At 42.0% G+C, this 12,692-nt stretch overlaps 1 protein-coding gene across 8 annotated transcripts in view; it reads right to left on the bottom strand.

The window, feature by feature from the left end:
* The window catches only part of PTK2 (protein tyrosine kinase 2), a 317,569-nt gene that overhangs the window by 114,161 nt on the left and 190,716 nt on the right, over positions 1-12,692 (bottom strand). For all 8 annotated transcript variants that reach the window (XM_056854175.1, XM_056854178.1, XM_056854176.1 and 5 more), the window contains 4 exons: positions 11,801-11,863; positions 7,232-7,286; positions 2,319-2,459; positions 413-490 (listed from right to left, as the gene is read on the bottom strand). In XM_056854175.1, coding sequence (XP_056710153.1) covers positions 413-490; positions 2,319-2,459; positions 7,232-7,286; positions 11,801-11,863 — 337 coding nt within the window. The remainder of the gene's footprint in view (positions 1-412; positions 491-2,318; positions 2,460-7,231; positions 7,287-11,800; positions 11,864-12,692) is intronic.

The raw sequence follows: 12,692 nt of genomic DNA, 5'->3' as shown, positions 1-12,692 counted from the left end.
AAATAACTGTACTCCAAGAAAAAGCTGAACAATATATACCTTGCCGCAATCTATCAACAAGAGCTATTGCTGTGAATTTTGCAGAGGAACAAGTTATTGTTCTGTTTCTTAAACTGCATTTGAAATATTTATGGCATTTTTGGTTTCTCTCTAAAACATTACCATCTATAATGCAAAAGGTGTTTTTTTATTGTGAGTTATAGAACAAAAGTCAAGAGACAGATCTAAAAGTAGCTGTTTGACACTACTGGACATTTCCTCCATTAATTAACGGCACATTTCATTTGTGTCCCCTGCCATTTATTCAGATTCACTCAAAGACACAATTTCCCATTTAAATTCTCTTTTCACAGTACTGCACCCCCAACCTCCTCACTACATCACATATTGAGAGTCAGAGAAACAGGCTTACATTGGAACCCTTGTCAGTAAGGTAGCTAATTCCTTCTTCCGGCCCAATAGCCAGCTCCACCGAAATAATCCAACTTGACTTTTTTATGTTGAAGGGTCCACAGGAAGTGATGAAAATTTGGAGAGAACATAAACAAAATACTTGGGTAAAGATCTTCAATATCACCCTTTTCAAAGGAACTTTACAGGTAATGCAAGTAAAACAGAATGAAAAACCGAACTTCAAACAGAGGGCTGCATCCAAAGATGCCATTCTACTGATGTAAGAAAAGTTACCCTGGTGAAATTGCCCTTCTGCCAGCAGAAAAGGAGTGGATTATTTCCACCCCCCACCCTGATATCCTTATTTTGCTTCCTTTGCTGTTCCTAAGGGTTGCTTCATACACACACCCCTGGAGCAGAATTTCAGGGGGTCTCAGTGATTTGCATCAGTAAGAAGAAGGGGATGAAGGCCCATTTCTTTCTACTGCCAGTGCTTTTGATTCAAATCTGAGAAAGAATGTCTCAAAACGTGTCCCACAGAACTTTATTTGTTTATTTGCATTATAGTCCACCTTTCTCACAGGGACTCAAGGCTGCTTAGACATAGTAAGTCAGTATAATTAAAACAACAACAACAGGACATTCAACAATAAACGTGTTAGGATTTTAGAAGTCTGGAACCATCAGCAAGAACTGAAGCATAGCATAAGGATTCATATGGCACATTAAGTGGTACAAGATTTACATACTATCATTCTACTTAAAATAAACTATACATGAACAAATGAAGCTGCCTTATACTGAATCAGACCCTTGGCCCATCAAAGTCACTATTGTCTACTAGAAAGGCAGCAGCTCTCCAGGGTGTCAGGCAGAGGTCTTTCACATCCAGTCCCTTTAAATGGAGATGCCGGGGATTGAACCTGGGACCTTCTGCATGCCAAGCAGATGCTCTACCACTGAGCCACAGCCCCTCCACAGCAATGTAGGCCACAGTCTCTAATCATATGATCCAAGTAAGTCTGCAAATCATTTTGTACAGCCCAACCCTATTCTGCGCAGAAAACCCCTCTTGAATAGTTCAGTTTTGCATAGTTTGTGGAAAGGAAAGTGGGAGCTTTCCTGACCTCCTTGGGCAGGCCATTCCAAAGGTGGGAGCCATTTGCAGGTTGGCACCTGCCAAAACCCCTACCAACATGAGCCAAGTTGTCGTGATGGAGCATACAAAGAGAGATAGTGCCACAAATAAGAGAGGCCAAGTCCATGAAGGGCTTTTTATGGGACAGCCAACATCTCAAATTGAGCTCGATGGGCAGCCAATGGAGTGTCTACAGAATGGGAGTAATACGCTTGCAGTCTCCATCCATTCATTCACTGTTTATCATATCTCCACTGCCTTTCATACCCAAATTCCTGTTCGCATTTATGAAGTTTTAATGCCATTTTACATTTTATACACGCACACAAACATTCCATTTTTAAGGAGACATTTTGCAATCCACCTGGAAGCTTTTGGGCTGAGTATCACGAGGTACAATTTTGAAATGAATAGATATATACACATTATCCATTTAAAGAAAAGATTTTCCTTCAACATTGTTTTATTTATATACACGCCCATGAAGATTAAATTGGTTAGAATGGATGTGATTCCTGAACGAGGATTTCTTTAATCCGGTGAAAGACTATGCTAAATAGAACAGCAACACCAAAGATGTTACTAAACTCTTGTTCTTTGCAACCAGAAGAAAGTCCCCATGATCACTCAAAGTTAAAATAAAAGAATCAGTATGCCTTTCATCACGAATGTATAGGCAAAGCACCAGACCGCTTTCTACCCATAAAAGCTGAAAATTTACTGCTGATCTAAGCAATCGTAATTAGCCCAACAATTTCATAACAGGCTCCAGTAGTCAGATACTTACACCGAGGGCACACTTGAAGCATTCCTTGTCAAATCTGTACACTGGCGAGAGAATCTCGAAGAATTTCAAAATACTTTCTTCTCTGTTGAGGTTGGCAAATTGTCGAAATGTTTGTTGGATCAGTTTTCGTAGTGTTTTGGCCTGGGTAGTGAAATATTCAGACACTGCTGTGAGCTGCTGCCAGCAAGAGTGAATATTAATTGCATTCATCATCACGACGTTGCTAACATTTGCTCGAATTCTTGGCAAAACATACAAATTAGCATTTCTGAAGCATACAGGAGCTTCGTCAAGCATTAGGTTTTTTTTGTTGTCGCACGTTAAAAAGGAAAACAATTTCACACATTTTAACAGGTGCTGCTGTATAAGCAAAGTTGAACACAGTTTAATTAATTTATAATATTAAACAGACTATTACCACAGAGCTGAACTAAATCGTTATTGAACATGGCTTAATCTTATTTTCAAGCCCCTTACTGGGAGATGAAGATAACGTAATCAACTCCCTTTACCTGCATTGGAGAACACTTACATTTCCCATAGAAACAGTGTGCAGGGGTGGGGGGATAAGACACTTATGTTTTGAAGAACTACACTGAGATTATAACCTATGTATTACTGATGCAGCTCTCAGGACCATCTTCGATTTATTCACTGTCCTAAACCCGCCCCCCCAGGCTCAGTGAATGTTACGGCATTTTTTAAAGTTGAAGATACAGGCCACAATTCAGACAAAGTTACTCATTCTAACTCATAAGAGTTAGTCACACCCCGTTTAAATCTATCAATTTCAAAGGGATTTAAGCATGACTAATCTCTGGGCTGAGACTATAAACTTCAGATCACATTAGAAATAAAAATAACCACATGCTTACCCATACTCAAAACCAACAGAAGCTGGGAAACTTACATCATTAGCAGGAAATCTATCAGAGTAGCTACTACAAAGACTGATGTATGCCCTTTGCTATTTGTTTGTATCATAGGGAATGTGTCACCACCAGGCTGTTCTTGGGGGCAGGAGATATTTCACTGAAATTATTATCCTGCTCTTTCCTATATAACAAACTCTCGAGGCATATGATACTGCAAAAGACCACTTAATACAGAAAAGAAAAAGGCAAGAGTCCAGTAGCACCTTAAAGACTAACAAAAATATTTTCTGGCAGGGTATGAGCTTTCGTGAGCCACAGCTCACTTCTTCAGATACAGCTAGAATGTGAATCCATCTGTCTTTAAGTAGAGGAGAGTGAATTCAGACAAGCATTAGTATGTAAATATTAACAGTATGTACATATGAATAGCAGGCGTGATGGGATTAGGTGTGGTATGCAGAAGAGTCTGTGATCCCATCACGCCTGCTATTCACATATACATACTGTTAATATTTACATACTAATGCTTGTCTGAATTCACTCTCCTCTACTTAAAGACAGATGGATTCACATTCTAGCTGTATCTGAAGAAGTGAGCTGTGGCTCACGAAAGCTCATACCCTGCCAGAAAATATTTTTGTTAGTCTTTAAGGTGCTACTGGACTCTTGCCTTTTTCTACTACTGCAGACAGACTAACACGGCTATCCACTGTGAATTAATACAGAAAAGTTTGTTTGGGCAATATTACAGGGAACTGTTTCCTTTAACCATGGCTTTGATCCCGACAACCATTTGCAGCACTCCCCCACCCCCCAATTATTCCTGAGAGCCCGGTGGCTGCAGAAAGAAGTAGAGGGCAGCAAGGATCCCTTCTGCAGGCTCCAACCATCTGGATCTAACTTATTAACACCACCCCCACAAGAGATACTTGGCTTTTATATATAACAGTTCTTGAGTGCTCCAAATGCTTTGGGTATATCACCTCAATAATATTTTCATGAGCTATATAAAGCCTAAATTGTTTCCATATGTATTATTGAGGGGCTGAAGAAGTTACTGACAGCTAAGACTATTCAGTGAATGCATAGCTGGGCCAGGATTTGAACTGGGGACTCCGTTTAACTGGTGTGCCACGTTTTCCACTGCTACCATTCTCCCTAGTCAGGGTGGTGTGATGGTTAAGAACGGTGGATTCTAATCTGGAGAGTCGGGTTTGATTCCCCACTCCTCCGCACAAGCCCTGGACTCCAATCTGGTGAACCGGGTCGGTTTCCCCACTCTCACACATGAAGCCAGCTGGGTGACCTTGGGCTAGTCACAGTTCTCTCCGAATTCTCTCAGCACCAATCCCATCACGCCTGACACCTCACAGGGTGTCTGTTGTGGGGAGAGGAAGGGAAGGAGATTGAAAGCTGGTTTGATTCTCCTTAAAAGGTAGAGAAAATCAGCAAATAAAAACCAACTCTTCTTCTTCTCCTTCATTCCTCTTCTTCTCTTGTGGTTCAGCTTTCCGGATTGCTTACGTAGCACCTCACCAGAGGGAAGCCTTTGCTTGCATTTGATCTAAGCATACCGTAAATCTGAGCACCAGAGCGGACGTTTTTTCCCCCTGGAATAACCACAGAGGGAGCAGGAAAGCACATTTGTTTTATTTTTGTAAATAATTCTAAGCCACCTTGTATGTCTGTTTGCTCCTACCACCTACCACTGCTTTACGCCCACGCCCCAAAGCTCCCAACGTTCTCTAGGGTACTCATTATGGCTCTGGTTGAGTTCTTTTCTCCTGCTTTTGTGCCTCGTTCGCTACTTTTTGTGTTACAACTCACAGCTTTTAGCTGGTTTCACTGCAGTCTTTAATATTAGTTGTTGTTGTTTAAGCTGATCTTTCAAGATACCTTGTTGAGACACATGATTACTTTATTTTTGACTGCTGGCAAATTTGGATCCATACTTTCATTGATTTTTATTGGACTATTACGCGTTGTAAATCAGTTTTGAACCACCCTGGGCATCCTATTAGTGGTGAGCCCGGATACAAATATTACAAGAGAAATAAATAAATGAAATTAAGCTGCCTTGGTTTGTAGATAGTTGTTTGGAAGTATGAACACAGATGCTGCAACTCACCTCCCAAGTCTCACAAACTGCACATGTGTCACCCAAGAGCTTGTACCTTGATAGTAAGGTTGCATGTGCCACATCTGGCATTTGGGGCAGCATCAAGTTTTCATACTGACAGATGTGCATAACTAGGATGCTCAGAACTGAAGGAGGGGCTGAATGAGGGGAGGGGCTGTGGGGAGGGGAGGGGCTGTGGCTCAGTGGTAGAGCATCTGTTTGGCATGCAGAAGGTCCCAGGTCAATCCCCGGCATCTCCAGTTAAAGGGACTAGGCAAGTAGGTGATGTGAAAGACCCCTGCCTGAGACCCTGGAGAGCCGCTGCTGGTCTGAGCAGACATTACTGACTTTGATGGACCAAGGGTCTGATTCAGTATAAGGCAGCTTCCTGTGTTCAAGGACAATGTGTTCATGTGTTCAAGGACAATGTCTCTTGATAACAATGTCAGGAGAAACAGAGATGTTGCATTTTGTTTTTTACCTAAATGAAGGAACCTGATCTGGATTAATGTGGATGAAAGAATTATGTGAGAAAACATCATTTATGCTTCTTGCTACACTCCAGGCAGACGGGGACTCTGCTTGCCCTACCTCCTCCAAGAACATCAGAAGAGTCAAAGTGAATGTATACAACCATCTTTTCTGGACCGCTATGATAATCCAGAATTCCCCACTCACCAAGGAGGGGAGAGAGAACTGAAGTCATAGGACTATGAGGCAGGGGAGAAATGCACTTTGATTCCCACTCATTTCCATCCTACATAAATAAGTTACGGGCATGCACTGTAACAAGCTGAGCTTTTATATCTTCACCCAAATATGTTCACCTTAAAGAGTTCCGCAGGGCCTGCAAGATGGAATTATTCCACCAGGCCTACAACTGAGGGCAGCCTCAGGTTGTCATCTGTGCTGGCCTCCCAACCCTCTCCCCCACCTTAGCCATCTAACAAATTATGTGGGGGACGGTCTGTTCTGCTGGGCCCTCAGCGGCTACTAGGATTTGATTGTGCGCCATCTGTTGTATTTAATATTACCATATATTTTAAGAGTTTAACAGTTAAATTATTGGATATTTTAAGAGTTTTAATGGTTAAATTGTGATTTTATTGTAATTGACTGTTGTTACTCACCCTGAGCCCGGCCTTGGCTGGGGATTGAGGCCAGGATAGAAATCTCAATAAATAAATAAATAGTGAACATTTGCAGGATGACTCTTACTCTATGAATTAGAGTTCAAACATATCTGTCAGAGTTCAAACATATATCTGTCAGAGGAAGACTTCTTGCACTGGAGAAAAGCATCACCAATAGAAGAAAAGGCTTTATAAATTCAACCCTATTTCTTTAGGCCACTTTAGGGACATGTTTCACTCCATCATTTGCGGAATAGCTATTACACTAACTCCCATTCATTGCGGACTATGGAAAAACCCTGGTAGATAATCAAATTGTTCTGTGATACTCACTTTCATTTCCCATGCAGTACCTATACCTCAAAAATACCAACACTGCCTTCTATAACAATTTACCAACAACCAGAGTATTAGCCTAGGGGGGGAAATCCTGAGGGCAAAGTTTAACTTTAGCAAAAAAAAAAGAAAGAAAGAAAGAAATTGGGGAGGGGGGACCATTTACCATGCTGTACTGGAACAAGTACTGACCCCATGGCAGAGCATCCAAATTCATCACCCGAAGGGAGTTTCGGTTTGGGCTTCACAAACAACGCGTATGGGAGCAAGTAGTCAAAGAGCAAGAGGAAGGTGATGTGTGGTTATCGCTCCTGGCAGGCCTCCCTAAGATGTGTTTCTCAGAATAACTGTACTGTTTCTTAAGTCATTTGTAAAACACAATGTATATTGAGATGTGATGGAGATGCACCAGGCAATCATTTCTAGCATTTTAGTAGGAAGAATAAATACCTTAACTGAATCCAGCAAACTCTTCGGAAAAAATCTTTTTAAACCAACGTCTTTCCTGAAAGGAGAAAATTAGGAATGTTTACAAGAAACTCTGCATATAGCTTATGAAGATAAAATAAACCACCATCTGATCAAGTGAAAATATTAACATTTCATACACTGATCAATTTCTCTTGATTAAAATATGAGGAATAAAAAATTAACCACAACAAATGGTCCTGAATTGCTATCTTGCAGTTTAAATATTGAATATCCTCAAGAGAAGATCTCTGATCTGTGCTGTGACCCCACCCCACACATTAAATATATATTCTCCCTTCCTTCACAAAACAACCCCAAAATGGTGCTTGTTGGTAGAGTAATGTAACAATAGCCGTTTCAGGAGGCCTGAAATAGAATTGCTAGATTTGAGTCCAGTAGCACTTTAGAGACCACCAAAATTTTCGGGGTATGAGCTTTCGAGAGTCAATGCTCTCTCAAAAGCTTATACCCTGAAAATCCTGTGGTCTCTAAGCTGCTACAGGACTCGAATCTAGCTGTTCAACATCCCTAAGGACACTGGACAGGGTGAATAAGATGGACGTCAGGAGGAAAAAGAAGATAATATTGGATGAGGCACAAGGAGATCATGAAATTCTGCAAAACAGAGGATAGAATGATGCCCGGTGGCATGGACTTTAAATTGCCACCATGATTTCCTTGCTTCCATGTACATGTATATGAGAAGGTCGGACCAGAACCAACGGGTTGAAATTAAATCAAAAGAGTTTCTGTCTAGACATTAGGAAGAATTTTCTAACAGTTAGAGCAGTTCCTCAGTAGAACAGGCTTCCTCGGGAGGTGGTAACCTCTCCTTCCCTGGAGGTTTTTAAGCAGAGGCTAGATGGCCATCTATCAGCAATGCTGATTCTATGACCTTAGGCAGATCATGAGAGGGAGGGCACCTTGGCCATCTTCTGGGCATGGAGTAGGGGTCACAGGGGGTGTGGGTGGGAGGTAGTTTGGCATTTCCTGCATTGTGCAGGGGGTTGGACTAGATGACCCTGGTGACCCCTTCCAACTCTATGATTCTATGAGAAAGAGACGGTAAGCGGATTTAAGGGAAAACTAAATTCTCCAATATAACTTCACTCCCAGCTGCTGCCCCTGCTGAAAGCTCAAATGTTTCACCTTGATTTAGCTTGCTGCCTTGAATGATAATTTGGATTCCACATTGAGGGTGAAGCTTTCTTTCTCTCAAATATTTGCTCTACCCATCACACATGACGATGAGCTTCTCTTTAAGTACTTTGAACTTGTGATAACTCAGGGGATTGCTATTTAGTGCGTGACCAGATGTATATTTGCTTACACAGGGGAAAAGAAAGTTGCATTAACAGAGCTGTCAACTGCCACACAGACAGCAGGAGGAGGAAGAGGAAGAGGAAGAAGAGTTTTTATATGCAGACTTTCTCCACCACTTAAGGGAGAATAAAAAACTGGCTTACGATCACCTTCCCCTCCCCACAACAGTCACCCTGTGAGGTAGGTGGGGCTGAGAGAGTGTGACTAGCCCAAGGTCACCCAGCTGGCTTCGTGTGTAGGAGTGGGGAAACAAATCCGGTTCACCGGATTAGCCTCCGCCGCTCATGTGGAGGAGTGGGGAATCAAACCCGGTTCTCCAGATTAGAGTCCACCGCTTCAAACCACCGGTCTTAAACACTACACCACACTAGCTACCATTTAGTAGCATCATGGATGGCAGACCTTTAAAAGACACTGGTCCTGCTGAAAAATAAACTTTTGAACCAGGGTAAAAACGTTAAGATTAAAGGCAGAAGAATATCCCTTTACGCAACAGCTATCAGAATATTTGAAGTGATGCTGAACTGGGGAAAGAATAGGATAAAACTTTCATGTGTGTTAAGTCCTTTGATGTATTTCGTCTTAGATGCAAATTGCATGCAGTTTATCTTCTTGTGTAGGATTAAATAAATCCGACAGTCTACATGACATGCAAAAGCACTCCAGCAAAAGCACCGGATCACGCAACTCTGAAAATTTTACTCATCGCTGTATTACAGTGCATGGCTACCATGCTTTAGTATGAATAATATTTCATAATGAACTGTTTAACAGTTTTTGTGTGCAATTCAGAATTTTTCAGCCTTCAAGCCCTGCTTGTGGGCTTTTCAGAGGTTTTCTGGTTGGCCGTTTTTCCTAATCGGATGTCAGAGTAATTTTTCCTTGGCCTGATCCAGCAGGGTTCTCCTTAGATTCTCACAGCCGTCTTAGTAGAAACCACTGTAGACAAATGTATCAACACTGAATATAAATCAGTTTTGCATTTCATTGACATAGGAAGGTAATGTGAAGGTCTGACAATGCAGCAGTGATCCAGGTCAGATGATAGCAAAACAAGACAACAGTTTCCATCTAGACATTAGGAAGAATTTCCTAACAGTTAGAGCGGTTCCTCAGTGGACAGGCTCCCTCGGGAGGTGGTGAGCTCTCCTTCCCTGGAGGTTTTTAAGCAGAGGCTAGATGGCCATCTGTCAGCAATGCTGATTCTATGACCTTAGGCAGATCATGAGAGGGAGGGCATCTTGGCCATCTTCTGGGCCTGGAGTAGGGGTCACTGGGGGTGTGGGGGGGAGGTAGTTTGGCATATCCTGCATTGTGCAGGGGGCTGGACTAGATGACCCTGGTGGTCCCTTCCAACTCTATGATTTTATGATTCTAAGACTCAGTAAAGGCTGTGTTATCGGCACTCAGTTAACCAGCATACTAGTACGGGAGGAAAACTCCTCAGAAGGACAAGAAGTCTCCTCAACAACTCTCGCTCAAGATCCTGTACAGCAGGAAGGTCACATAACCTTTGGTAGACTCATTCAGCCCTGGCACTCCCATAGCAAAGGAGGAAGAGGGTTGGAGCTGAAGCCTGGACCAGGCAGCACAGTTCAAACCTGGCAGCGTGAAGCCTCCCACATTCCCGTCTCACTCAGGAGATCATAACACTCTAGGAGCCTGGCTGGACCAGGGCCTTTAGTCTATTATAAAGTTTGGATTTACAGCCCTTGAAAGCTCCTCAAATTTTTCTGGGAGGTCATTCCAGAGCTGTGGGGCAGAGACTGAAAAGGACCCATAGAAAGGTAAAGGCATAAAGCAGCCTCAAAGGGGGTGGGGGGACAACCGGCAAACTGAACTGTTGCCACACGGGTTCATACTGAGGTGACAGTAAGGACATCACTGCTACAAACACCAGAAACTAAGTGGCTACTGGCCTTCCAAACTCATTAGCATGCCTCTGCTGAGCTTCATGGCACAAAGACTGTAAAAATCTGCAGCAAAAAAAGGGGGAAGATGATCTAGAAGCTTCAGTGTTAATAGACACAGGAGCTACTCATTCTGTATTGTCTATGCCGATTGGTAGACCTTCAAAATGAAAAACTGCAGTTCAGGGAGCTACAGGGGAAAGAAGAATAGTGTCATTTTTTCCTTTTAAAAAAGGATGTTTTCCCCTCTTTTTTTTTAATTAAAATGACACTATTCTTTTTCCTGTAGCTCACTGAATTGCAATTTTTCGTTCTGAAGGTCTACCAATTGGCATAGACAATACAGAATACCAATACAGAACAACTCCTGTGTCTATTAACATTGAAGCTTCTTGATTAACCCCCTCCCCATAAATGATAATTAAACACATGCATTAGAACTTATTGTGGAAAGCTCTTTCTCTCAAACATCTTCATTAATTTTATATCAATTTGAAAGTGAGCTTGTTTGGGAATGAATACAGTGTGTGTGCACGCGTGCGTGTCCACGTGCAAGAGAGAGAGAGATGCAGCAATCGATACTGGAGGCAGACTCAATACTGTTAAGTTGCTCATAGTTTTTACACCACTTTTCATTCACATGATAACCTTTACCACATTTGTCCCTGCAAAATCTGTGCCCCAGTGGCCTGTAGCAAACGTAACACTAAACTGTCCACCTGTTGCATGCTATACCTTTCACAAACCAGCAAGACACTGCTAACTTGCCAGAAAATTTGTTGGGTCACTAATTACCTCCACTCCCCCTCCACCCAGAGGCAACATCAATTGTCCTGCTAGGAATTGGATGCAAATCTCATCCGTATTGGAATTTTGGTTACAAGCCAACGCCTAAGACAATATACTGGCTTTTAACAATGAACTACTAAACTCTGAAGTGCACACTGGGCAAATGGTGTTGTTGTTAACTGCATCCTCACAGTGTGGCTAAAAGGGAAAACAAAGCCACAAATTGTAAATTTCCATGAGCTGGTAAGTAATTAAAGAACTCAATGTAATTTAGTCCCGTGACCGATTAATCTAATCACAAACAGAAAATCCATTTTACTCAAAGCACTGCGAAATCTGTAGGACCAAACCAGCTGATCCCAAGAACACTGACAAGAATACAGATGACTCAAACCACTCTGATGCTGCCTATCAGCAAGTTTGAACTACAAACAATCCAATTTGTCTTGGCTGGACAGGAGCTGATGCTCTCTTGCCTCCTCAGTAGGCTGAGAGATCTGAAATGCATTATATATTATATACTCACTCTAATACTTCATAGTTGGACTTCTTTTCTAGTGCGTTGCCTCTCATCTCCCAGTACGATCTCCTAAAACCAGCAAAAAACAAGTATGAAAAATTACTAAACTGGACAAACCCGATACCAAATCATCAATGCACACACAACATTTTTGCAACTTGAACAGACATGAACCCGCCTTATGCTGAATCACATCATCAATTCATAAAGGTCTGTATTGTCTATTCAGTCTGGAAGCAGCTCTGCAGGGTCTCAGGTAGAGGTCTTTCCCATCTCCTGTTGCCTGGTCCTTTTAACTGGAGATGCCGGGGATTAAACCTGGGACCTTCTGCATGCCGCGCAGAAGCTCTACCACTGAGCCATGGCCCCTGTTGTTGACCAACAGAAGCTTTATATAGTTTGATAAAATGCAGCAACTGAATTGCAATATTACTAAATTCTCAAGTACATTATATTGTATGATAAATCCCTCCTCTATATCCCAAGCATCTCAAAACCCTTTTAGGGGCACAGGATTCTCAAGCACATGTGTCTACATACTTCTGTGGTAGTAAAACCCAGGGTTGCCCTAGAGTAAAGCCCAGGCCCTGCTTCAGATATCATTATGCTTACATGTCATTTTATGATGCTTGAATGTCATTCTAAACAATATTTTTAATAATTTTGTGTACATTGAACCATCAGAAAGCCAAGGTGTAACTATCTCACCAGTATACCTGTATCAGCTGTTAAACAAAAGCAACAATAGACAAACTAGCAACAGCAGGCTTTCAGTCTCCACCTACGATGCAGTGTATACCATTTGTTTTTGGTTTTTGTTGTTGTCTTTTTAGGTGAGAGGAAACATTGAAAGCAGGCAGCACATCTGCCTGCATGCCGGCTGGAAGGGTCCAGTTTT

This window comes from Euleptes europaea, chromosome 8 (assembly GCF_029931775.1).
Source record: "Euleptes europaea isolate rEulEur1 chromosome 8, rEulEur1.hap1, whole genome shotgun sequence".
Classification (NCBI taxonomy): Eukaryota; Metazoa; Chordata; class Lepidosauria; order Squamata; family Sphaerodactylidae; genus Euleptes; species Euleptes europaea.
This window is presented reverse-complemented; position numbering and strand designations above follow the sequence as displayed.